The sequence below is a fragment of the Gymnodraco acuticeps genome, unplaced genomic scaffold (genome assembly GCF_902827175.1).
Source record: "Gymnodraco acuticeps unplaced genomic scaffold, fGymAcu1.1, whole genome shotgun sequence".
NCBI lineage: Eukaryota > Metazoa > Chordata > Actinopteri > Perciformes > Bathydraconidae > Gymnodraco > Gymnodraco acuticeps.
Window position 1 is genome coordinate 2,490,889 of NW_022991435.1, and position 25,308 is coordinate 2,516,196.

The window sequence follows — 25,308 nt, forward strand, 5'->3', positions numbered from 1 at the left end:
GAAACGTCCTTTTAAGTTGAATCCAATCCGAGTATGTACATGTTGATATGCTTCACCCTCCTTAGTCAACACATTTTTAAGAAGGTCATCAAAGCATAAGCACTGTTAAATTAGCTATTTTTTATTTACAAGGCACACCACACATACAAGCACAGTTACAGGCTGCTCTAAGGAAAGCCAGCCTCTCAACACACACCATCACATCAGAAGCTCCTGAGATCAAAGGAAAATTAATGACACTTGTCAAGAACACACTCACAATCTACACACACATATATAAAAATAAAATTACACGGACTGAGATGACAAGATTCCCCCTCAAAGTACAAGACGCCTTTAAGACCCAGCATCGAGGATCAGTGCTTCCAAATCAAAGAAGTACAATTTGGAAAAGCAAGTGATCTCAGAACACACATTCATGTCCTACAGGAGATTCAGCCCGATGCAATAACAAAACGCAATACTGCAGTGACAAATTTGAACACTGCTTGCAATACAATTAGGGCTTTAATCCAGCTAATACTCTGTTTAGTAGTTTTGAACATCTGACTAATAAAGGGACATCGAATCCTAAAGATCCTCAAAGACTTGGATATAATCATGTAGATTATGAAGTATATAAGTATTTAACTTGTATCTGTATAGTCAACAGGGGAAATGAAGAGTCTAGGTTTCTAGAGTTTATGGTGCTTTCTGTCTATGAGTAGGACAATCAGGAGAGTAAGGTTTGCTTTACAGGCAGGTACAGTAATATATTGTAAACTAGATCTCATCTGGGGTAGCACAATATTACAGGACACTCCGATAGAAATCCACTGTATAGAACACAAAGCCTATGAAGTTCAGTCATGCAGGGAATCGATTCAAGTTCTATACATTACAGTTCTATCTAACAGGTCCCAAACAATAACAACTAGTACGGTTAAGACCCTCAATCCGGGGGCAGAGACACGGCGACGAGAGAGCAGCTGAACAGTTTCTGTCTGTCCAGGAAGAAGAGGCTTTTAATGGCACAGTAATAAGTCCGTCATCCATCATAGTTCTAAAGTCATTGTGATTTGCTACTGAACTGCCAGTCGTGTTGAGTTACTTTATCCAGGTAATGCGTGTGTGTTTTTTTGAAATGCTAACGTCACAGAGAAGGCGATGGCGGTGGAAGTTCTGGAGCTCATGTCCGCCGAGGCTCCAGCCTATAGGAGAGCTGCGTCAGCGCCCTCTGGTTGTCGATAACGCAGAGTTTCCTCACGTAACCCCGCACTTCCGCTTGATTTTTGTTGGGTTGGCATATGTCGGGATCTAATGCAGTAAAAGAGGAAACAGGGAAAAAGGGGATTTCATTGGTAAGACACGTTTACAGCATGGAAATGTAATTCAATAAAGCAATAAACAGACTTACTGAATGGTTGGCTTCTACAGTGCCTCACTTGCCGAATTGCGTTTGCTATAATACGCTGAAAATATAAGAGGGATAAGAGGCTCTTTAGATATTACAACAACTTGAGAGACGAGAGAATAAAACATGCCCTTAAAATAAGTCATTTGCCCTTTAAAATGGGCACACAAACTCACCATTTTCTCAAAATTGACCATGTTGTCAATGAAGGTCTTGTTGCCCTCGTGTGTAAATGTCATATCTGTTAAAGAAAATAATGAAAGTTAATGAGAGCCATGTTCCTCTGAAGGTTTATTCCGTGACTGGAGTACTAATGTGCTCTGCCGTACCTTTGAGGAGGAGCGGCATGAAGGGGATGATTGGTGGTTCCAATTTGGTGACAGTGAGGCGGTAGGATCGGTGGTTTCTTGATGGGTCCTGTAAAAGAAAAAAACATTTTCATCTCTAGTGATACAGCTAGTTGTGTTTAAGGATATGTATCTACTGTACATACATCTATAGGTTTCTGTTGCCACCCCAATACAATTGAAGTGAATTATATTTCATATAACTCACCATCATACTCTCAAACTCAGCATAGAACTTCTTGAACTTGGTGGGTAGTTTCTGCCAGGAAACACAAAAGACCTCAGTGACATGAATGTAGCAATTTAGTGAAAGTGTAATACATCCAAAGGTACTTTAGATCGAGGCAGATTAGATTAAGTTTACCTCCCACGTCTGGCTCAATCTGCTGACAGCGGGGTTGCTCATGCCCATAATGATGGCAAAGAATGAATTCAGGTTCTTAAACTCCCGACAGCTGTCGACAAAACACACAAAAGCAAGATATGAAGTGTATGTGTGCAAAGCGGCCTGCGTCTGAAGTGTGACAGTCGCAGCAGGTCCCACTCACTGTGCTGCTATCTTGATGAACTTCTTGAGGAGTTGGACTCTCTTGCTGAGCTGTGAGCAGAGGCAAACCTCAGTGACCACCCACAGCTGGACCTGATTGAACCTCCGCAGAAACAGGTCCAGGTTAGCCGTGGTTCTTCTGAAGCTCTGCCGGCCGAACGTGTGGTAGAGCAGCTCATGCTGGGGAGAGGAGGGGGGAAGGGACATTAAAGGGGAGCAGGGTTGGAGCTAAGCCAGTCAGCAGGAAATGCCACATTGTATCTATCAAGCATTTCTCCTGCAGGGCTTTTATCATGAACAATGATACATCACCAGAGCTGTAAATACCCCAATTGCTATTAAAGGTTACACTTTATATACTTCAAAGTGTAAATGGCAACACACTACATGCTTGTGTTCTTCAACTGGCCTTGGATTGTTTTTAGGTGTGTGTATGTGCATACAGTTTGTGATACCTCATGCACACAGCTGAAGAGCTCCCAGTCAAACATGGTCATTTGGTAAGCCAGGTCCTTAGAGCTCATCAACTCAAAGGTTGACATGGAGCCTGCAGTGGGACCCTCCTGGTCTGGAAGAGGAGTCTGAGGCACACAGACAAAAATACACACATTCATAAACACGTTTTTTTTGTTTGCTTGTGTTCTTTTCCCAGTTCAAGTGTGGTCTGTGTTGTATTTAGTTGTTTTATGACATTTTTGTATTAATAAATGGTTGTATGCAAGGTCTTTGGATGTGTACATTTATATAGACAAATGTATATTTTTATGAAATACAATAATTGATACATATATTTATTTGTCTTATTAATGTAAATACTGCTTCTATTCAGTTGTTTACTGTGAGCATGAACTCTATTAAACTGAAGAACAAAAAAGACACAGAGTACAGATTCAAACATATTAAACACCTAATGTATAACATTTAAGACATTTTTACACATGTGGGTTATTTCAAACAATGTCATTTGAACAAAATCAATGTTTAACATTTAATATTTAGCCTAACATTAGCTCAAAGCCTAGCTATCTCTGCTTTGATGATCCTTTCCGTTTCGTCACAATCACATGAAACCACAACAAAGACTGCACGAATGTTATATTTTGAATACATTTTTTAAAGAAAGTTTACACATTTTAAGTAAACAGGGACAATATGAATCTCTTACCAAACTGTTGAGCTGGTCTCGGGTGCAAGCAAATAATCTGCCGTTGATGCTCAGAGTAGAAAACACTGAAACGTCATTTGGCTTCACCATTTGTTTTTCTGTAACAAAGACAGGGATAGTAAAACAGTGAAACCGTTTTCATCCTGCTCGAGGAAATATTCATTAGCAATCAGTGCCTGAACTGATTTATAATCTGTCTTTAGGTAACGCTGCAGTGAAGTGCTCCCTCATATCCAGATGTGTCTGTATTCTCCTCACCTGCAGAGCCCAGGTGGAGCAGCACCAGCTCATCGGTGGTGCCCAGCTTGTCAGCCACAGCGCTGACCACCTCTCTTCCAGTCGCTGTCACGGCAACCCGGATAGTGGTGTATGTGTGATCACTGCAGTACACCTTCAATAGGACTACACACGCACACACAAAAATAACATTAGAAATACAATACTATGGTTTGTGAGCGATACCGATTTGTTACAATAAAGTTTACAAGATAGAGATGCAAACAAAAGGACACTGAAAGTCCTACGAGTAAACACTATTATCAAAATATTAAATTTGCCTGGTTTGGAGATGGATATCCACACTAAAATACAGACACGGTAGACCAGCAAACCGTTGTCAAATGATCTTTCAGAGTAAAATATTATTATATATATGTTCACACACACAGACACACACACCAACTTACTGTCATCGTGATTCCTAATAGGCTGTTTCTTCTGCAGCCTTTCCTCTCCGTTGCTGAACTGTCGTATTAAGGTTTTCTGTTGAAATATACCAGACAGTGTGCAGTCAGCCTCCACATTGCTATAACAAGTACAATGGAAATGTTGATAAAACAAATGTAGTCTGGTATACCTTCTTTAGGGATTTTGCTTCTTCCGAACTACAATAAGAAACACACATAAGATACAATAATATAGCTTATACACACAACGTAACAGTGACAGTTTAAAGTGGGAAACGTACTGTAATTTGACGATTTTCTCCAGGTCAGGAATGAAGTCTTTCAAACCTCTCAATATCCGAGAATCGTTTGAAACACTCCCATACAACTCCTACAGGGACAGAGAAGAAGAACGGTATTGAGAACATGCGTGTGATACAATAAGGTATGTTGTTTCCTGCATTTAAAAGCTTGCTTTTGGTCACCTCAAGAAAAGTGATTGCCGCAGGCTCCTCCTGTAGCAGGTAAGTGTGCGAGTTAGCCCAGCGCAAGGCCAGAATGAGGGCCTTCCTCTTACTGTTGAGGGCATACTCCAACCTCTCCTGCTCAGAGCCGGGGGGGGACGCCGCATGGTAGGTGCACACAGGGTTAAAGATAAATACAAAGACGTAGCAAAAAGAGAGACAGGGATATCCACTTTCTGTCAAATCCTGTACAACCACGGTATTAGATGTCTTTATTGAAAGTTAGAGTCTCGGAGATCTCCGTTTCGTTGACTCTGGAAGTCATCTGTAGTCCTCCCACTTTTCTTTTGTCCTCCATATTAACTATTCACATGCAATGCTAGCAGAAACCAGAAATAAAACACATGCAGGTCAAGATTGTACCCAGAATTGTTTGCAACAGACACCCGGTTTGTAAAACTGCGAATGCAAGGTGTTTTTTTTGAGTGGGTTCAAGGCTCAATCACCATTGTGTTACCTCATTTGGCGATTGATAGGTACTTAACAGACATGGTGTGAAAAGAGGTGCTCTCTCTCTGTGAACAGTTCATTATTGTATGGTCAACTGCTGCTGCAGCGCTTCTATAAAAAGAACTGTTAAATTACACAATCCAAGAAGCTGTGAGTAACCCTATTATAGTATGCAGTAAACAATAAAAATGTCCTTCCATTTCTGAGAGGAGTTGTCAACAGTTCTAAATGTGTGAGCGAACCTACAGGGTATCACAATCAGTATGAGTAAAAGCGGAAAGGATATTGTGCCATGAGTAGAGGGCACAGCTGGCTGTTGGGCATGAAGACACTGTGCATCAGGACAAAATCATCCACCGCCGGGTCTAACAGATGAAAATAAAAACAGATGGCAAATGGGAAGAGAGTCAGACAGAAAAGGAAGGAAATAATCAAAAGGAATTGAACATGACATTTATAATGTATCCATTTAGCTTGCTTTTCCCTCTTTCAATCCTTAACTCTTTCATTGCGATGCATTTGATAGAATGTCTAGACAATCTCTGTAAAGATTGACTTATCAAAGTCACTTTTATAAAGCATATTCATTCGTTTTGCATTGGCTACCTGGTTCACTTTGATGTACGTCCATCCTCATGGACTCCAGGAAGTGCTCCAAAATCTTCTCAGGTGTCCCCGATATCACAGTGTACCTGCAAAAAGTGAGTTAAGGGAGATGTCAGAAGGGATTCCTTCTACTGTACACTTTTAAGCAAGCATGCAACACTCCTTGCACATACTTGATGCTTCCCAGGGTGGAGGTGCGAGGACTCTTTTCTAACACCAGCACAGCTTGTTCATGCTCTTTCAAACGCACCGTGTTGGCTTCCACATCCTGAAAACACAATAAGATGCATGGATAAAAGCAGTAATATTTCTCCACAAAGACAAATGTGTTTATTGTAAATGTACTGCAGCTCCTCTACCAGAAGAGGGTGACAGACATCACAGTCAGGAAGCATCAACCATTAGTGAAGGTTGAGGCCCAAAGTCATGCATTCAGATAGTGTTTCATTTAATGAATCTTACTTAATTTTGTTGAATATAGGTTGAGGAGGAACGTCGGCAGTGACTTTTTATTGTACCAAATTTAGTAGTTTGTTGCATGTGTACTACATTTGTATCCCATCAGGATAAATGTCCATCTCTTCTGCCTACCCTGAGTATCCTGTTGAAGTCTTCCTTGTCGACACGAAGGAAGTGACAGTTGTCTTCTCTCAGGACGATGGAGGCGGCACGAGGTGAATCCGTAACCAGGGCCAACTTCCCAAAGTCATCACCCTCGTGAAGCGTACACACCACACCCTGAGAAACACATACGCATGAATGCACAGGTAAATAAACACAAACAAGTTCAGACACATTGCAGTTTGCCTGTCATCTAATACCCTGAAGATAAATAAGGAAGCAGCAGGAGCACTCAGGACTGAGATGATTCATTTGCACTTGTCTGTGCATGTGTGATCAATGTGTATGCACGGACATGAGCATGTGCAGCACATCTCTGCCTGTGCAGTGGTTGTACATCAGTGTGTGGTGTGAAATAGTGTATGCGTACAATCCCTTAAGCCATTTAACCCTACTGATGAGTCATGGTTAGCTGTGCTGAGTTTGCCAAACTCCTCTGTTGGTGTTCCCCAGCCCCGCAGGGCACACACTGCTGGTCTGCTCCACACAGACATGTTTTCAATCCATAACAAGCTGTTAAAATATTATCAAATGAAGCACACAACTCTAACATGTAAGTGGATGCATTCAAGGACACACCTTGCCGTAGATTACCACGTTGACAGAGCCCTTCTGAATGATGTACCATGAGGTGCCCTCCTCTCCTTGGTTGAATACTGTAAGATAAAGATGACAAACATATATCAACCCCACTAACATGACTAAAGGATATATCCTGTACATCAAAGGTCTTCAAAGTGTGAATCGAAGGAGAGACGTGAGCTGCAATTTGTGTAAAATTCATACTCCGTCTACAAGTAAAAAAGGTCCAAACTGAACAAAGACATAATACACACATGCATAGATTCAGTGTGATTGTCCTGGCTGTTCATCAAAAATACATCTGCTGAGAAATCATTAAATAAAGAAATTCCTTCTCTCAATCTTTCTTCAGAATCATCACATCTTTAATATTTCAGGATAAAAGTAATCCAGTAATTGTTTGTGCATGAATAAGTACATTTCAAACAAAAATAGTTAACTGATAACTTGGTAGCTTTAAATGGGGCCAAGTTAACACAATGTAAACAAATAAAGGTTAAAAATCACAGTAACTGACTTAGGTGTCTCAGTTTTGTCTGAGATGGCTGCCATGGTGCCAGACTTTCAAAAAACCCTGCTTTACGATCATTTATATTAGCAAACAAAAATGCAATTCGAGACAAAATGAAAAACTCACACACGGTTCCAGCTTTTGCATGTGACTCGAAGATCACAACGCTCGCCAGTTCCCTCTTTACCTACAAACAAGAAGTCATAAGGGATTTAGCTGTACTGCAAACATATGTGAGACAACAGTAATACGCACAGATCAGGGTTTTTAAGGATTATTTTTAGCAATCTTCCATCATGTGCATGGAGAGTTTCGCTTTAGGACACTTTGAGTCATCTGAAATTCATATTCATAACCACCATGTTCAAAAGATAAGGAATAAAAACGTAATAAACACATTTTTTGTGAATCACTTGAATCTCCTGAATGAAACTGCATTTAATGGGATTTCACATAATAAACATAATACTGATTATAGGATCATGAAAACAGCAGCTAAACAAAGACTCCTCCACATGATGGAAGCCTGCCAACACACTGCAGATTGTTGTTCAAATTTACCAGTCCCATTACACTGGTGAGATAAACGCTAATGCTAGTGACTACAATGTCTCCCTCTGGTCTTAAATACAAAAGACTGTAGCAGGTGGTTCTGATAAATGAACAGCCTTCCTGCAAACCGTTACTGTCCCTTTAAGAAAATGCAGCGTGTGACTCACAGTGTTGGAGAGGTGAGCTAAGGCCTTGATGTGGAGCAGCTCATCGTAGATGATCTCAAGGTCGTCCCCTGTCCTCTGACCGGGCCTGTGGACACACGCAGGGGTTTGTCATCATCAACTCACCATGGACATTTCATGCATGCTTCACCTTCTATTAAACTGCATACAAAAATGTATAATGACATCCTAATGCTAAAATCCCCACAGATGATTTGTTCATAATTGTCGTGGCTTCCTTCCTTCTATCAAGCCACTAGACGCCTTAAACAGACATTTTTTAACTCGTTTTCTTTCCTTTATATTACTTACAGTTGAAGAGTTGCTTGGCCTCCGATGGTTTGGATGATATTATGAGTTTGCTCAAAATAAAATAACAAACTTTTACACATGCAACAAAGAAAAGAGACCTTTACAATATTCAAAACAAATAGGCAAAACTCAAATAAAATAACAAACAACTAACAGTAGGTATTCTTTCTTTCTTGATAAGGCTTATATACTTGATAACTTAAAGGATAATTGGACGGTTAAAAAGTGTGCCTCGACCGCGTCTTTCTAGCAGGTTGCCCATCACTGTCACTTTAGAGGAGGCGCCGTGGGAGTTGTAGTCTTTTATGTTCTAGTTGACTACAGACGTCACGATTAGGTGGCCTTTCTTATACAAACAAAATACTGGCTCTAACAATAATACATAATACATTATAGTATTATTATACAGGTTTGTTCAGGATTATATTTGGTTTAACATGTTTTGTTTTTACTGAATGTAATACCCAGGAAATTGTGATTTTCAGTGTAATGTAAGTTCATGCACTACAATGAACTGTTACTGACGATTTCCGGAGGATCATGCGCAGCAGTGCGTCAGGGCCAATCTGAGCGAGGAAGAGGATGGTTTCCGGCAGCTCCTCTTCACTCTCCCTCTTCTCCTCCTCGCTGGGCAATGGAGTGTCCTCCTCCTCATCGTCAAGAAATCGGTAAAACAGGTATTTGTCCTGGAAACCCAGCTCCTGGTCCACTGAAGAGCAGACAGACAACACATTGTACACGTATGAACAAACAGTCGGTGCATGCAAAGTGATTTTAGTAACCTCAGATATAGAAGTAAGTAAAACAAATTGTGATGGATTTGAAACAGGTAGGGGAAAAAAACCGCTTAATTCTTGTTGGGGAAATATTTTCCAAGGCCCATAACTTTGACCCAGTTTATCAGTACATACTGTCCTGACTGAGCTCAGTGTTTTGTCTCCCTGTTCCTGCCTGTTGGCGTCAGCTGATAGAGGTGTTATGATGCTATCTTGTTATGCACAATGTTGATTATTCTCTCTGAACTAGCTAAATACATGGGTCTGTGGTAGAGTTCTTCAGAATTGATTGTGGCATCTCAAACATGTGGTCAAACCGTGGCCCGTCTCATGTCTTGTGAATTCTCCGGCCGTAACTCCAAATAAACCGTCAGTGTTTGCCATCAAAGCTCCAGCTCTCCTCGTGTCTCTCTGAGTCCTGACTCCAATTGCTTCAGAAGTTTCACAATTCTCATTTCAACCACAAGAGGCAGAATTGAGCCACAGGACCATGTTCTTAATAGGATGTTTTTATATGTGTTCCCACAGGTGAAATTGTATTTTTCCATGCACTCAAACAGAAGATGTATTGTGTGTCAGCAAGCTATGTAACAATACTGTCACAGTAACATCTGGGACAATACTCTCACAGTAATGTCACATTATAGGATATTGAAATATTGAAACTGGATCACAATTTTCTTCCTTTCAGTGATTTAATATTTTTCTTTCATCAGGACATCATTTCAGGCATCTTCTTTGAAGTGTATGAATCTTAGATTGACTATATTTTATGTTCCTGCTTCAAAACGTCTAATTAATTACTAGACTGGTTTTCATGTTGATACTTTCACTGTGATAGATGTTCATTTTTAGTATTACCACTGCTCCAATTCAGAGTAAAAGAGAGACACATTATTGGCTGCTTTGAAATAGAGGATTGGGAACTGACTATTGGACGTTATGACAGCTATGCAGTGTAGTGAAACTAAACAGCACTATGAGGAGATAGTGTTAGTTACCGTGGTTGAGCACTCCTTCTTCCAGTAGCGCCTGCCACATCCCAACAGCATGGGAGCGGGTGAGAACACAGGCGCTCTGCAGCACCAACCAGTCCACCAGCTCTGTGCCCACGCAGCACTGTCTGCAACACACACAAACCACAACATCTCCTAAAGCTGCTGCATGCATAATTTAGTGTAAACACACATTTGGCATTCAAATAAATTCAAGTTTAATTACATTTAAAACTCTTTAGTTTTCCTCTGGGGTCAATTTGCAGAAGCATATAGAGTGTTTTAATGACACACTATGGGAAAACATTTAAAATATGTAAAAATCTAAGGGTAATCTGTACACATTATGCTACTAGCGTAAGACTTAAATGCAAAGAAAAGCAGCATAAGCTGTACAAATTAAGATAGTAATTAGAACGATAACATGAATATAAGAGCAACTGACACACTGTGTTATTAATGATATGAAAATGAGAAATTGTGTAAGTACAAGGCCCTATACGCGGTTTACGTATTTATTTACTTAAATGTTATATTTCACACAGGCTCCGCCCTCTACTGGACTCTATGGGTACTACTCTCTATCATGCTGTGCGTGCTTTCACCTACTGAGTTACGTAAACGTAGCCGGCCAATCGGGGCGAGCCTACCTGAAGCGGGGGGGGCCGCATGGTACTTTTCTGCAGTGTGGCCGCCGCCGCTGCTTGCCGTGTGATGTCCCGGGGGGGGGGGGGGGGGGGGGGTCACGCCGCATGGTACTTTCCAAAAGGACCGTGTTGATCTCCTGGGAGCCCCCGTGTTTACGGAAGGGCTCTTTGGATCGATCTCCTTGGTCACGTGGGTGAGGAGTAGTCGCAGCGTGGCTGCTTCTTGCTCATCCCCAGAGGAAAGAACACTGTCCCACACTCCCCGCCCCATCTGTAAACTCCAGTATAGGAGCCAGGAGGTGGGCGCGCGCACGTGAGTGGAATAAACCGTAGTGTTGTCAAAGCACTGTGCGGGTTCAAGAGAGAGTGATGTGTGTGTGAGAAATGCATTCAGTGAAAACAATTGCATTTATCCCAGAGTAAGGGTCATCTCTCCACATTTCCACTTTTCACCGTTTCAAAGAGACGGCATTAGGACAGAGCCGCGGCCCCACGGGAGCGTGCCGCGGTGCGCTCAAGGACCTCAGTAGAGACTTCGGCCAAAAGAGTGTCCGAGCTGACCGCTCTGTCGGTGCACCCAAGCTGTATTTTGATCCGGGGTGACCGTAGCGGGGCGACACTCAAACCCCTCCTTAGCTCCTAAGAGCCTAAGGAGTTTGTTCAGGTCAAGGGCTATTCAGTTAGGTGGCTTTAATCTTCCACCCCATATTGGAGCCAGGAAGGCTACATTGCACCTCCTCTGCCCGGTGCGTACGCTAGCATGTTATGTAGAGCGCACGGCTGCCATTAGACGCACTGAACAGCTGTTTGTGTGCTTTGGGGATGGTGTGGCTAGAAAAGCTCTCTCCAAGAAGCGCCTAACAGGATGGCTATGCGAGTGCATTATACATGCCTATGGACGGGCAGGGAGAGCCCTCCCCACTGGGGTCCGTGCACATTCTACACGGGCTGTGGCTGTGTCAACAGCCTTATTCAGCCATGTGAGTGTAGAAGATATATGCACGGCGGCGTGCCTATGGGCAGGCTGGGAGAGCCTTCCTCACTATTGTCCATGCCCACTCTACACGGACCGTGAGTGAGTGTGGGGGACGTGGTGCACTTATGTTTTTCCCATGCTCCTGAGGGATCTGAGGAACATGGTGCGCGGTAGGCTCCAGACGGAGTCTCCGCACAATTTTTTCCATGCACACTCTACACGAGGTAAGCGTGTGTGAGTGTGCCTTATCCAAGCTGCGGCCCCGACTTCTCCACGGTTACAACCGGATGGGAGGAAGTGGGGATGCAGTGGATGTTAGCCAAAAGCCGGTCAGGGGCGGTGTGGTGGGTCGATGTTGTTGGACGACAGGGCGTTTAAACATCGGGAGCCTGTGTAAGATATAACGGGGGGGTTACATATTGTAACCCTAGTTATATTAGCACAGGCGGAGCCCTCTACCTGGGGGCCCTGTCTTTCCTAGGCCGCTCGCTGAAGAGGGTGGAGGATGGCGGGCAGAGGGCGTAGCCACCTTATATACTGTGGGCCTGCGCGTGCATTCAGGTAGGCTCGCCCCGATTGTCCGGCTACGTTTACGTAACTCAGTAGGTGAAAGCATGCACAGCATGATAGAGAGTAGTACCCATAGAGTCCAGTAGAGGGCTCCGCCTGTTCTTATATAACTAGGGTTACAATACGTAACCCCTCGTTTTATTTTTACTGTGAAAAAACATTACATCATAGTACAAAGTTTAAATTGTAAAAAAGACCCCCTGATCCGAACACCAACGCACATCCCACTGCACCACACGCCTCCCAGGCGGAATTGTAAACAAATGTCCTCTCACCTGTATGTCTTGAGGTGATACTTCCTGTCTCGAATCATGTGTGGGGCTCTGGACAGAATGGCGTTGCGGAGAACTTTCCCCGCTCTCTGCAGCTTCTCTGAAGGGATCTACAACACACACACACACACACACACACACACACACACACACACACACACACACACACACACACACACACACACACACACACACACACACACACACACACAGTTTGTTAACTTTAATCCAAGAGTCAATACTTGCAATGCTTGTGCTTGTGATAGCAATAAACCGCCAAATAAAAATAAAATTGTACCAAAAAACCCATATCATCCTCTACAGATCACACCTGCACCTTAGAAAGAGAGCGTTAAAGCAGATGTGGACACACACACAGCTGCTGTTGAAAACAACAAATGAAAGGCTTGCTAATTGGGCAGATGGGATCTTTCTTCTACGTGCATGCATTACCTTGCATTAGCATAACTACAGAGGAACACAGCTGTGATTCATCATCCTCCCTTATCCGAACGCATACACCTCCAAAATTCATTCTGATTCTTTCACGAACATGAAAGTATGCAGCAGTGAACAATTTGATGACACTGTGGTTGATTTTATTTAATTCTCGCTGCATAATACACAGCATAAATCTTTGCCTCCACCACCTAAAATCCAGCAAAACATCCTGGATCGTGTTTTTAAAACCTTATTCAGATTTAGCATTTTGGCAAACATCACAATATTACTCATCTTCCACCAGCTCTATCAAACACACAAGACTAAAATGTAAATGTTCCGCAAACCTCAATGCCCTGTCTCTATAGATATTCTGACACAAGCAGTGAGGCGCAGAGGAACTCAGGACACAGTGAGGCGGCCTGGCCCACAGTATATTGGTTGTTGTGACTTTGGTTCATTCATGCTTTGTGTGCCGGGAGGAAGGGCATAGCTCTCCAAAACATGCTGGCAGAGTTTATTAAAAGGATCAAGTTGCCATGCAGAACTTTTTTTTACTTCCTAGACAAAGCGCGGACAGACCTTCAGGTTAGGGGCAGTGAGCTGTGGAGAGTGATTACCTTGTTGTGGGTTTTGTTTGCAGAGTCTGAGTTCATGTTGTCTCTTTCTGTGAGTCCTGAGGAGGAAACAAATGTTGTAAAAAGTAAAATTGAAGATTTCTTACAAATACTTTTCCCTCCAAAAACTATGACTATAAACTATTCCTTATGTACTGTAGCTGAGATAGAAAGTGCTGAACTAGAATACAACTTCCAAAGGGCTGCTTGCGTCTTCCAACCTATCAAGTTGCAGCTCACATTCATGTCTCATCTCATCGCCTCATAATTTTACTTAATAGATATTTGTATTAAATAGTCCTAATTAGTTTATTAATCATGGCAAACAATGTGTTTTGTGACCTTTGATCCCCAATATCTAATCAGTTAATCCTCCGGTCAAATTAATGTTTGTTCTACATTTTAGGGAAATCCCTCAAGGCCTTCTTAGGATTTTGGATTCATGAAAATTGGACAAAAGTGAGTTCACAATGACGTTAACCTTTAAAGCCCAAATCCAATCCAGGCATAGAACCCGAAATCACAACAAAAATGCTGGGATTCATTTAATACTGTAGATCAGGGGTGTCAAACTCAATTTGGCCCCCGGGCCTTGAGTTTGAGACTCCTGCTGTAGATCCTGACTAACACTATGTGTGTACTACTCACTGTCATTGTTGGATCCACTCTCCATAGCTCCATAGGGAGGGGCCAACAGTCCTGCTAGGCTCTGACGATACTTCTACAAAACAAAAGGTACACTTGCATCAGTGTGTCTATCTTATCAATGTACCTCCTATTATTACTTCATTTCATTTGTAAGAAATCATCCGTTATTCAACATCAAAACCCATTACCTTTCTTTCTGTCTTTCTCCAACACACACAAAGCATTTGTTTCAAACACACGCTGCAAGTGCCCTCAAAACAAAGCCCTTTGTACAATCAAGATCATTTACATGCAGAACAACTAACATTATATAACACACACACACACATCACAGCAGCATTGAAAAACAGGGTTAATGAGAGCATCGGGTGCTTCTAAATGTGTGTACAGATGCTGCTCCTACAGCATTTGAAACAATAAACTGTATTTGCATTTGTAAAGCCGTGACTCTCCAAGAAATAAACACAGCAGGTTACTTTAAGTGTGCCATAGCTCTACTTCTGCAAGGTCATTGATAAATAATTCCTCTGAAAACACACACACAAACTCATACACTTACAGAGAGAGAGAAAGAAAAAGGATCTGTTTGACCTAAAGACACAAGGACTTCCAAGATAATGTTTTTCTTGCACACACACTTAACCAGGATCAACATGGCTAAACAACTTAATGAGGTAAAAGACAACACAAATAAAGAACGAAAACATTACGGTAATCTAATTTTCCCACATGGAGGAGTACGACTCACCTGAAGGAACACACTTCAGCCTAATGCCGAGGGAATTAAAACCCCAGAGAGCTGCCCTCTGCTCCTTTACAACTCACACACAAGCCACCGGATAGTATCCTGCACAAAACAAGCTGCTCCCTCTCCCTCTCTCTCGCCCTCGCACACAGTCGCCCCAGTGTATCTCTCTGTCTCTCACTTTCCCTCTCTCGCCGCAATCCGGCCAAAAACCAAACCACTTTCCTCTCACAGGTTACCACGGTGATCTGAATCCTTGTATGATCGAGCTATGATCGAGGAGAAAGAGGGAGGGGGGAGACAGAGAAAAGGAGACAGAAAAGAGAAAGAGGGTGAGGAGAGGAAGGAGACTGGCAAAAGACAGAACATGGCCAATAGAGAGGAAGTGGGCAGGAGAAAAGTAGAGCAGGTGAAAGGGAAATAAAGTGAGAAAGACTTACAATACAAGCCTGCCACAGTACAGGCCAACCAATCAGCTGTCTGATATATTGTGTGTTTACAGGTTTACATATCAGTCAGAAACGCTGTTTAACATTTATACCTTGTTGTTAATTCACCCTTTTATTCTCCACTTGGTGTTTGAATTATGGAGCAGCGCTTTTTTTTACTTTTATCCTTTCATCAAACACATGACCGAATTTATCCTTTGGCTCTATAGTCCTCGTCACACACAAGCATACAAATTAACACACACACACACACTATGAGCTGAATGAGATTTAAAACCTCAGGCTATGTTTTATGTTTTACAATCCAAGAATAGACAGCAGAGTGCTGAGGGCTGAGTGCACTTAGCTGACAAACAAACTCACTCCGAGCCCAATAATAACAGGGCACACACGCTTTAATAACCAATGATTGTCTAATCTCGCTTTTGTATCTTCCTGTGTCCTAAAGTTCAGATATCACGTTCCACTAAACCCAATTTATATTCATCTAGTTTATATTCATCTAGACCTCCTCTCCAAACTGGAGAGGAGGTCATTATTTATTTTTAATTGCAACAATGAATAATTTAGTCTGTTTTGTACTGAAACCAAAAAAGCAGCATATCTTTTTTAGAGAAATATTTTACAAAGAGGCTGGTCAAAAGCAAAAACAAACCACACGTCAAGTTCATTTTTTTATTCATATCTAATATAACTGCTGTTTCTTCTCAAGGAAAACTGGATGTTTTGGACTTGACAGCATGATCAAACCATATAGCAGACACATACAAAACATAGAAACAACAATAAACAAATCCACTGAATGGAGGGGCTGACCTCCACCAGGAGGCCCACTGAGAGACATCCACTTCAATACCAACGCTCAATAAAAGATTCCAGCGTCAAGTCCAAAGCTGATCGTTCCAATATGATACAGTCTCCGCTATATTATATCCGATATATTTGCAGAGTATTTATATTCAGGAGTGATCTAAATCATTCATGCTATAGTTTAACTGGCTTCTTCCCCCTTCTTTAGGTGTTGTTGGGGATATATTTTCCTGGGCCCATAACTTTGACCCAGTTTATCAGTTTGTACTACCCTCATTGAGAACAGGCACCTGCAACCTTGGGCTGCAGTGCTCTCAGTGTTTTGTCTCCCTGTTCCTGCCTCTTGGCGTCAGCTGATAGAGGTGTTTTAGTGCTTTATCTTGTTATGCACAATGTTGATTATTCTCTCAGAACTAGCTAAATACATGGGTCTGGGGTAGAGATCTTCAGAATTGGTTTGGCAACCGCTGTGTCAACTCGTGGCACAGCACATGTCTTGTGAATTCTCCGGCCGAAGCTCCAAATAAACCGTCAGTGTTTGCCATCAAAGTTCCTGCTCTCCCCGTGTCTCTCTGAGTCCTGTCTCCATTGCTTCCGTCACAGGTGTGATGTGTTTTATCTCATTAGGTCACTTTAACTTGGCAAAGCAGGAAAAAGCCCAGGTGTAAGTAATATAATGTTAATCAAAGGACAGCAGTCATTAGTGTTACCTGTGCTGTTCCTGCACAAAAAGGTGTACAAAAGGCTCACCTAATGGGACTATGCATGAGCAGAGACAATGAAATCCGTAGCTAGGCCACAACGCCCTCAAGTTTGCTGGCTCAAAAAAGCAGCTGGCTGTTCAGATTCACAGTGAAGTCTCAGTTCGTTTGTGTGCCTCCTTGACCAACAGTAAGTGTTTTTGTTATTTCAATAGTAGTTTTCTATTCGTCATTTGTACAGTTAAGTTATACTGTAGGTCTACCATCTGTTTATGTATTTGTTTGTTAGTTAGTTTATACACCCTTTACGTGTGTATAAGTAACTGAACTTTTGATTGTAGAGAATTGTACATTTAATGTTAGTTAATGCTGAGGTTTCTTTCTTTCTTTTAGAACCACACATACACATTTCAGTATTACTGTATTACCTGAGTGCCTGTGCATCTACTGTATCCATATCTATATCCAGTTAATTAACAAACCTGCCTTCCATGTCCTGAATAGACATCCCATATTGTTGTCTACGTTCCCTAATCAGCAAGAGCTTCATTACAACCAGTCTACATGATGTGACAATAAAATCCTCTCTATGTAACGGTTGTAACACAATCAAAATGTGTTAAAAACACCTGCACTTGAGCCCAGGAGGAAACTCTAGCACACACTGGTAATATTTTCAGAGTCAGACAATAGTAGCCAAGGGATCCCTACATATATCACTTTTAGATTCCCCCTACACTGCCTGCAATAAAGATACTGTATAACACATTCTGTATATGGATCATCATGCTTTATACTTTAAATACTATAAACATCCGGCTCCTGAGGTGTGTGTCTGATAGGCGCAGCAGAATGGAGGACAGCCCTCTTGTGGTTAAAGGCACAATTACATTAGGAGGTTGTCTGGAAATTGTCTTCTCATTAGAGAAACGTATTCTGAGATGGAAAGCTTTAGGTACCAAGAAGACCGAGGTCATGTTGAATCATTAAGTTCCTGCTCACACTCACAGCTACACACAGATTGTCTCTCACCTCCCAGAGGCTCTTGAATTCCCTCTGTTCGATACGGAGCAGCTCGCTGGTCTCCCTGCTGACGATGGTAGCGTGGCGTGGTGTGTTGTCCAGGATGGACTCCCCGAACGCCGTCCCGATCCCCAGAGTACAGATAGCGACTGCATCCTGTGCACCAATACAAAAGATTTGCTTAGAGAGTAAATGTGGGAAACAATACTCTGCTCACATTTAAGGCTTAAAAGTTCACACGAGTCCTTCCACACAGGTGTAATGGTCATTTACTGGTTCTAATTGTGGCTTAAAAGTGAATTTGACAAGTGTGACACTCAGAATGCAACTTTTATGAATATTTTCATAATCGATTAAACTGCATTCCATTTTCAGTTAATCACATTTTCTAAGGTCCAAGGTGTTGCGTTGAAATGTCTTGTTTTGTCTGACCAACAATCAAAAACCAACAATAATTTCATTTACTTGTTAGGACAAAGTAAAGGGGGTGAGTAGTAACATATTTCATAAATCAGGATTAGGTATTCAGGTTACAAATCATAAGCAAAATAAGCCCCAATTTCATATGAAACATGTGCAATTTGATTATAGTGACATTAGAGAGATTACATGCTTACATTTTTGATCAAATCTTTACAGTATGGTCATTTTTTAAATTGAGGAAGCATTATTTCTCTTAGTATAAAAAGGTGCATTATTTATTTTCAATGTTTGCTTTAAGGTTTAAAACAAGTATTTATTGTTATCCAATGGTTAACATTACTAATTAAAAAAAATACCATTTGTATTCAGTAACTGACTACATTTCAAAGTAATCTCAGCCATTCAGACTTATCGTTGCAGGCCTAATAAACACGACACAGCCGTAGCTAAAAGATATATCAAAAGGTTTGCTTTATAAAAATGGACAGATATGAAGAGCAGACAGATTAATATATGGTAAATAATGCAAATAGATTCAAATATGAAGGACGGGTAAACAGGGTCTTCTGTAAGAAAAACATCTCTTGGCGCTGTATATAATTGGACAGGCTAGAGGCAAGCGAGCACAGATAAATGTGAAAACCCACATACCGACACTCCATTGATTTAGACAATATTCTGCATGCTATTAAAACCCTTACAGCTGTCCAAACTGACATTTCAAATATAGCCACAGAAACTAGGCCACCAGTGGCTCTTTAGGGCTACACACATGAAAAGGACACACAATGGAGGAGCTTCTTATCAACATCTTTAACAGGGAACAAATCCTGTCTCTCTCTCTCCTTCTGTCTCCCCCCACCGTCACTCTTTGTCTCTTCGTGCTATGTATAGTATAACCCTATTTTCCACACTCTGCCATAAAGGTTATGAAGCAGCGGAAGCCACAACTCTGTGGACTTGTTTTGTGTGCTGTGGCAGCTTTGCTCTGGCATATTTAAGCAGGGAGACATGAGCTAATGTACTGAAACAATGTCCGCATTGAGGGGAGTCGTACAGGATCATCAGCTGTCTAAACGACGAGCACTTGTAGAGCAGTCTGCATCTTCACAGAGATGTTATGACAAAAATAATACAAATAGGTAAATGGCAGCCATGAAAATAAGGAATCTTCATAAAAATAGAAAGGAAATTACCAAATGTATCCCCTAGTGCCCATTATTCAACATTCAACTCATCATCATTCTTCATACTTTAGTGATTCAAATGATATACAGGAAACAGAATAAACACACAGCAGCACAAATTCAAATAAGCAAATAATTATGAGTATTATTTACTGTAAAACGTCAATATATATTTACATCAACTTCTATAATGCTGTTTATTAATGTTTATACCTTCTCATAATGTTCATAGTGTAAATACATTCAGTTTGTTTAGATCCGTCACATGTATATATACAGTTGCAAGAAAACCCTTTGGATTCTCCACACATAGCATTGTGTGTTCCTTCCAAACAACTCAACTTTGGTTTCATCTGTCCACAGAATATTGGAACATCCAGGTGCTCTTTTGCAAACTTCAAACGTGCAGCAATGTTTTTTCTGGACAGCAGTGGCTTCCTCCGTGGTGTCCTCCCATGAACTCCATTCTTGTTCAGTGTTTTACGTATCGTAGATTCGTCAACAGAGATGTTGGCATGTGCCAGAGATTTCTTTAAGTCTCTAGCTGACACTCTAGGATTCTTCTTCACCTCATTGAGCATTCTGCGCTGTGCTCTTGCAGTCATCTTTACAGGACGGCCACTCCTAGGGAGAGTAGCAACAGTGCTAAACTTTCTCCATTTATAGACAATTTGTCTTACCGTGGACTGATGAACATCAAGGCTTTTAGAGATACTTTTGTAACCCTTTCCAGCTTTATGCAAGTCAACAATTCTTAATCGTAGGTCTTCTGAGAGCTCTTTTGTGCGAGGCATGGTTCACATCTGGCAATGCTTCTTAAGAATAGCACATTCAAAACTGGTGTGTATTTTTTATAGGGCAGGGCAGCTTTAACCAACACCTCCAATCTCGTCTCTTTGATTGACTCCAGGTTGGCTGACTCCTGACTCCAATTAGCTCTTGAAGAAGTCTTTAGCCTAGGGGTTCACATACTTTTTCCACCCTGCACTGTGAATGTTTACATGGTGTGTTCAATAAAAACATGAAAACATATAATTGTTTGTGTGGTATTAGTTTAAGCAGACTGTGTTTGTCTATTGTTGTGACTTAGATGAAGATCAGAACACATTTTATGACCAACTTATGCAGAAATCCAGGTAATTCCAAAGGGTTCACATGCTTTTTCTTGCAACTGTATATGTATATATATATACACACACATATATATTTATATTATACTTGAACAACTCTGCACTTTCTGCTGTTTTACACTTCTCGTTAGAGGATAACAGTATCTTGTTTTCTTAAGTATTTGTACTCTGTGCAATGACAATACAGTTGAATTGAATCTAATCTAATGAAGCTACAATCCAACTTAATCTCTCTTGAATCTCTTTTTACCTGGTGGTTTGCCGTTTCGGACACTTTGACATCCAGAGAGCCAGACAGGACAGCATACCAGCTGGTGCCTATGTCCCCCTGTCGAAACACTGTGGACAGTAGAATACGTTTAATACCATACACTGCTGATTAATAAAATTATTTTATTTCCTAACACACAAAGTTTCTAGTGCAAAATGTAGAATATATTTTCTAATCACCCTGCTTAATCAAAAGCAAGTAGGTGCCCACAGTAATTTTTCATTAAAACTAGTTGCAAAGATGTAATGGTGGGTGAATAACTGGTTTATTATTTGTTAGGTTGATCAAAAAAACTTCTGTAAGTAAAAAGAGTTAAATTATCTATTGAATATCGAAATAAAACAGTTTAAAGACCTTATCTTAGGCATTGGGAAATGAACATTTTATAGACAGAACAATTATTGGAAACATTGACAGATTAATCAATGGAGCAATAAAACCAGCTGGAGAGGTGTGTGTGCCCTTAAATCAAATGTTAAGAATAAGTCTTGTAAAACATCACAAATGTCACATACCAACTTTAACTATACATGTTGTACAATGGTGCTTTACTATGCTTTTTACTGAGGATATTCTGAGCCTGACAGCCTCAGAGGCATGTATTGTCATACTAAAAACCCCATGTGCTCTATTACATTCCATAATCCAAACATTAGTGCATTGTCAGTGGTTACGTACACGTGATGCCTTTCTCCAGGCATTCATAGAAGGCCGAGGCACAGATCTGCAGTAAGAGGGGAGCTGGGAACCTATGGAAAGCTTTGACCTCCCTCAGTCTGGTCAGAATGATGTCAACATCCTCTCCCGAGCGCTCCGAAGGCCTGTGTGGAAGAATAAACACCATTAGATCTAACCTAGATTTCAAAGAACCAAAGAACCATTTTTGTGATTTGGCCTATTAACTGTAAAACTATTTAGAATAAAACGATTAACTGCATGACGTCACTTGTTAACTGTGATGGATTATCCTTCTCCCCATAGCTGCATGTGGAGAGTAAGAAATCAATCAAAAGCCTACAGTATAATGCTTTAGAAAAGCAGTTAACAGTAATGTTGAAAAATTGAAATCAGCAGTTAATGGACTGAAACATAAACAATTGGTTTGTATTGTCCTTTAAAATAAAAGGCAGCTCTATTGTTTTAGTGCTATCTCCTTATTTGTGTGTATGTATGTATGTATGTATGTATGTATGTATGTATGTATGTATGTATGTATGTGTGTGTGTGTGTGTGTGTGTGTGTGTGTGTGTGTGTGTGTGTGTGTGTGTGTGTGTGTGTGTGTTTGGCCTGGTGTCTTAGCGATAAGAGTAGAGAGCTGCAGGCGTTACTTCTCCGGGCTTGGACCCCCCACAGGGTGTTGATGTAAGATCTCATTTGTACTGCTGCTATTTCTAATACGCTTAAATCTGAACACACACACACACACACACACACACGGTTGATCTGAGAGCTTAAACATTCTGCTCTGTGATGTGGTGGAAAGAAAACACAGCGCCCAAAACGGTTCATAGTGACACACTCTGCAGTCAGCCCCATTCATTCACATGTTTTTATTTTACTAGCAACTCATCCGTGTGCGTGTGTGTATGTGTGTGTGTGTGTGTGTGTGTGTGTGTGTGTGTGTGTGTGTGTGTGTGTGTGTGTGTGTGTGTGTGTGTGTGTGTGTGTGTGTTGTGTTCATACAGAATAGCTAATGCTTGTAGGCTTATTCGTTCACAGTCAAGAGGCTGTCTATCCCCTCTCTTACTTCAGCTGCTTCCTCTTTTATTGCTCCCAGCTTTCTCTTCTTTGTCTGCCGCCACTAAACATAATACTAATCTCTAATTTGTCTCTTCTCCTCTCTCAAGACATGCCAGTTTTTCTCAGGAACATAGTAGGCAAGACGGAAAAGAACAAATGAGCCTCTTTCATCTTAAAGCAACCCATTTTCTCCTCTCCATTACTGGCACATCCTGGTTTCCCTCTATCCATTAAGCCACACCACTAACACACCGGCACTCACCATCCTCCCATTATTACCCCCTTATTTCTGCTTTAAAAGCTCACAGTCAGCTCCTCTCACCCACATGCACATACACAGATAAACACATATATTTGTGTTCCTGAGCAGTAGCCTGGCCGGTGCTCCCAGATAAACACAGACTGAGCCTGAAGGGCTTCACTGCACAACACAACATCTGCCAGGAGCTCAAAGCCATTACAGACAGGGCCTATTCTTTCTATCCTTTTTTTGTCTGACTCATCCTCCTACTGCATGCGTCCTCTGTATTGCGATAGAGCATCATATCGCAGTGTAGGCTGGGGGTTAATGGCTTAGACAGGTGGACTCCCACACAGTCCGATAGGGAGAGACAGGGAGGTTAACTCGGTGGGGGTGAAGGGTGATACCAGCATCCCCCTTCACCTATCCGTCTGCAGTAAACTGTTAAGCTACGTCAGTTTTAATCCCCAGGTTGAATCCTGGTCTTTTTCTCTTTGTCGTTGTCCTGTTTGCTCGCTCCCTGCCTGTCCAGAGGAATCTTCCCCCCTCGTGGGTGTGAGCTGGATGTGACCTGAGAGCTTTTCACCTTCTCTCACTCTCCCCCAGCCCTCTTGTCTCTTTTTCTTGACTTCTCCCTTCCTCAGCCTCAGTTCATGTCAGCAGGGATCTCAGCTTTCGACCACAACTAATGGTTGCACGCACATACAGTATGCACACGTAGGTTTTACAAATCGACTGGCACACTGAATAGGAAACAGAGAGGGACCAGAAGGTTCTGCAGAATGTTTTAGAAAACATCATTCTGTTTCCAGACAAATAAATCATAGGATGATTTGTGGCAGCCAACCAAAATGTCAGACCGCCAACACATTTCCAGAGTTAGCAGATTAACACGTTACTGTATCAGAGATACCCTTGAATTGTATGTAAGCACGCAGGCCCCCTCGACACCCATTCTATCACAAACTGAGATTCTGTTAAAAACACTGAATATTAAGCAGCATAAGCACAGTTCCATTAACAATTTATTATCTAAAGATTACTCATCATATTAATCCTCCAGCCTTGTCATCTTTTCAAATCAACCTCAATAATTTAGGTATGAGACAAGAGGTTTAACTTAGAAGACTTCTATTCACTTGGAAATTGCTTTTGTCTTGGACTTTTAGTTTTTCATGTCATCTAAATGTGTGCATACTGGACAATGCTCCCATTTTTCTTTCAGCAGAGGGACATTAAACTCCAGCTGGCATCTGTGTGTTGACTGGACCATGCTTGAGGCAAAACAAATCTAATGTCATATAATTCACACTCACTGCAATAAATGTCTGTGGACATATATATAAAGACACTCGGATCTTAACCTCTGTCTTCCTTTTGGCTTCTCCCTCTCCTCGCCTCTTAGTCTTCACATCAACAGTTACTGTAGATGACACATGCACACTAATACACACTCAAGGATGGATATTGATTGAATGAGGGGGTGCATAGCTGAGGAGCACTGAGTGCTCTTCAATGAGATCTTGTCCTGTTTAATCTTACGACCCTGACTGCCCCTCACTCACACCCACCTACTGCATTTAGCTGAAGATATAGAGTACTGTAGTGTGATTGGTGGATTTTTATGTTTCACTTAAAAAAATGGACAAAATGATGTACATTGCACATACAGGTGAGGATGAGAAGACAAGATGGTAGCTTCAGGTTGCCTATAGTAACGTGGGGATGTGTCATAGTGAAGTGTGTACAGTATGTGTGGGTGTGAGCTGTAGGGTGCATGTTTTATTTATCAATGTTTGTTTAAGATGTGGGGTGCATCATCTCCAGTAATTATTGTATAGCTGCCCTTTCTTTGTCTTTATTTATTCAAGCCCTCTCCCTTGGATATTATGATGTTGGCACAGCATGGTACCTTTAATGTTAAGTGGGCATATAGAATGGACTCAGATTTTCTACAGCGTCTACATTGAGAAGAACACATTATTTTTGTAAATTGGCTGTTCAGTTATTCTAACCTGTCCATTCAGATCAGAGAAAATAGTGGTTGGCATGCAGCATTGTAGCAAAATCTGAGAAAAATAATACATAGACCTGCCTCTTAACCGTCCTTTAATACAATCACCACCGGTAGTATTTTTAAAATGCATGGCTATATGATTGAAGCAAACAGACATAAACCATGTGCGTCTAATCTTCCATAGTGCAGA

The 25,308-nt window shown here is 41.4% G+C and overlaps 1 protein-coding gene across 2 annotated transcripts in view; it reads right to left on the reverse strand.

Moving 5' to 3' along the window:
- Positions 1–100: 100 nt before the first annotated feature.
- LOC117532676 (rap guanine nucleotide exchange factor 4-like) overlaps positions 101–25,308 on the reverse strand; it is a 29,977-nt gene continuing 4,769 nt past the window's right edge. The window contains exons 4-32 of one of the 2 annotated variants that reach the window (XM_034196087.1): positions 21,799–21,941; positions 21,100–21,188; positions 18,119–18,265; positions 14,382–14,454; positions 13,737–13,792; positions 12,679–12,785; positions 10,217–10,338; positions 8,965–9,148; positions 8,131–8,215; positions 7,538–7,598; positions 6,898–6,974; positions 6,289–6,435; positions 5,871–5,965; positions 5,698–5,783; positions 5,378–5,456; positions 4,603–4,753; positions 4,420–4,508; positions 4,309–4,336; positions 4,139–4,214; positions 3,711–3,854; positions 3,453–3,550; positions 2,743–2,868; positions 2,289–2,467; positions 2,105–2,195; positions 1,949–1,999; positions 1,723–1,810; positions 1,570–1,634; positions 1,397–1,451; positions 101–1,296 (exon numbers count right to left, since the gene is read on the reverse strand). In XM_034196087.1, the coding sequence (XP_034051978.1) occupies positions 1,169–1,296; positions 1,397–1,451; positions 1,570–1,634; positions 1,723–1,810; positions 1,949–1,999; positions 2,105–2,195; positions 2,289–2,467; positions 2,743–2,868; positions 3,453–3,550; positions 3,711–3,854; positions 4,139–4,214; positions 4,309–4,336; positions 4,420–4,508; positions 4,603–4,753; positions 5,378–5,456; positions 5,698–5,783; positions 5,871–5,965; positions 6,289–6,435; positions 6,898–6,974; positions 7,538–7,598; positions 8,131–8,215; positions 8,965–9,148; positions 10,217–10,338; positions 12,679–12,785; positions 13,737–13,792; positions 14,382–14,454; positions 18,119–18,265; positions 21,100–21,188; positions 21,799–21,941 (2,920 nt within the window). In that variant the 3' untranslated portion in view covers positions 101–1,168. Of the gene's footprint in view, positions 1,297–1,396; positions 1,452–1,569; positions 1,635–1,722; positions 1,811–1,948; positions 2,000–2,104; positions 2,196–2,288; positions 2,468–2,742; positions 2,869–3,452; positions 3,551–3,710; positions 3,855–4,138; positions 4,215–4,308; positions 4,337–4,419; positions 4,509–4,602; positions 4,754–5,377; positions 5,457–5,697; positions 5,784–5,870; positions 5,966–6,288; positions 6,436–6,897; positions 6,975–7,537; positions 7,599–8,130; positions 8,216–8,964; positions 9,149–10,216; positions 10,339–12,678; positions 12,786–13,736; positions 13,793–14,381; positions 14,455–15,129; positions 15,258–18,118; positions 18,266–21,099; positions 21,189–21,798; positions 21,942–25,308 lie in introns of those variants that run through there. The other variant, XM_034196088.1, reaches the window with a different exon arrangement.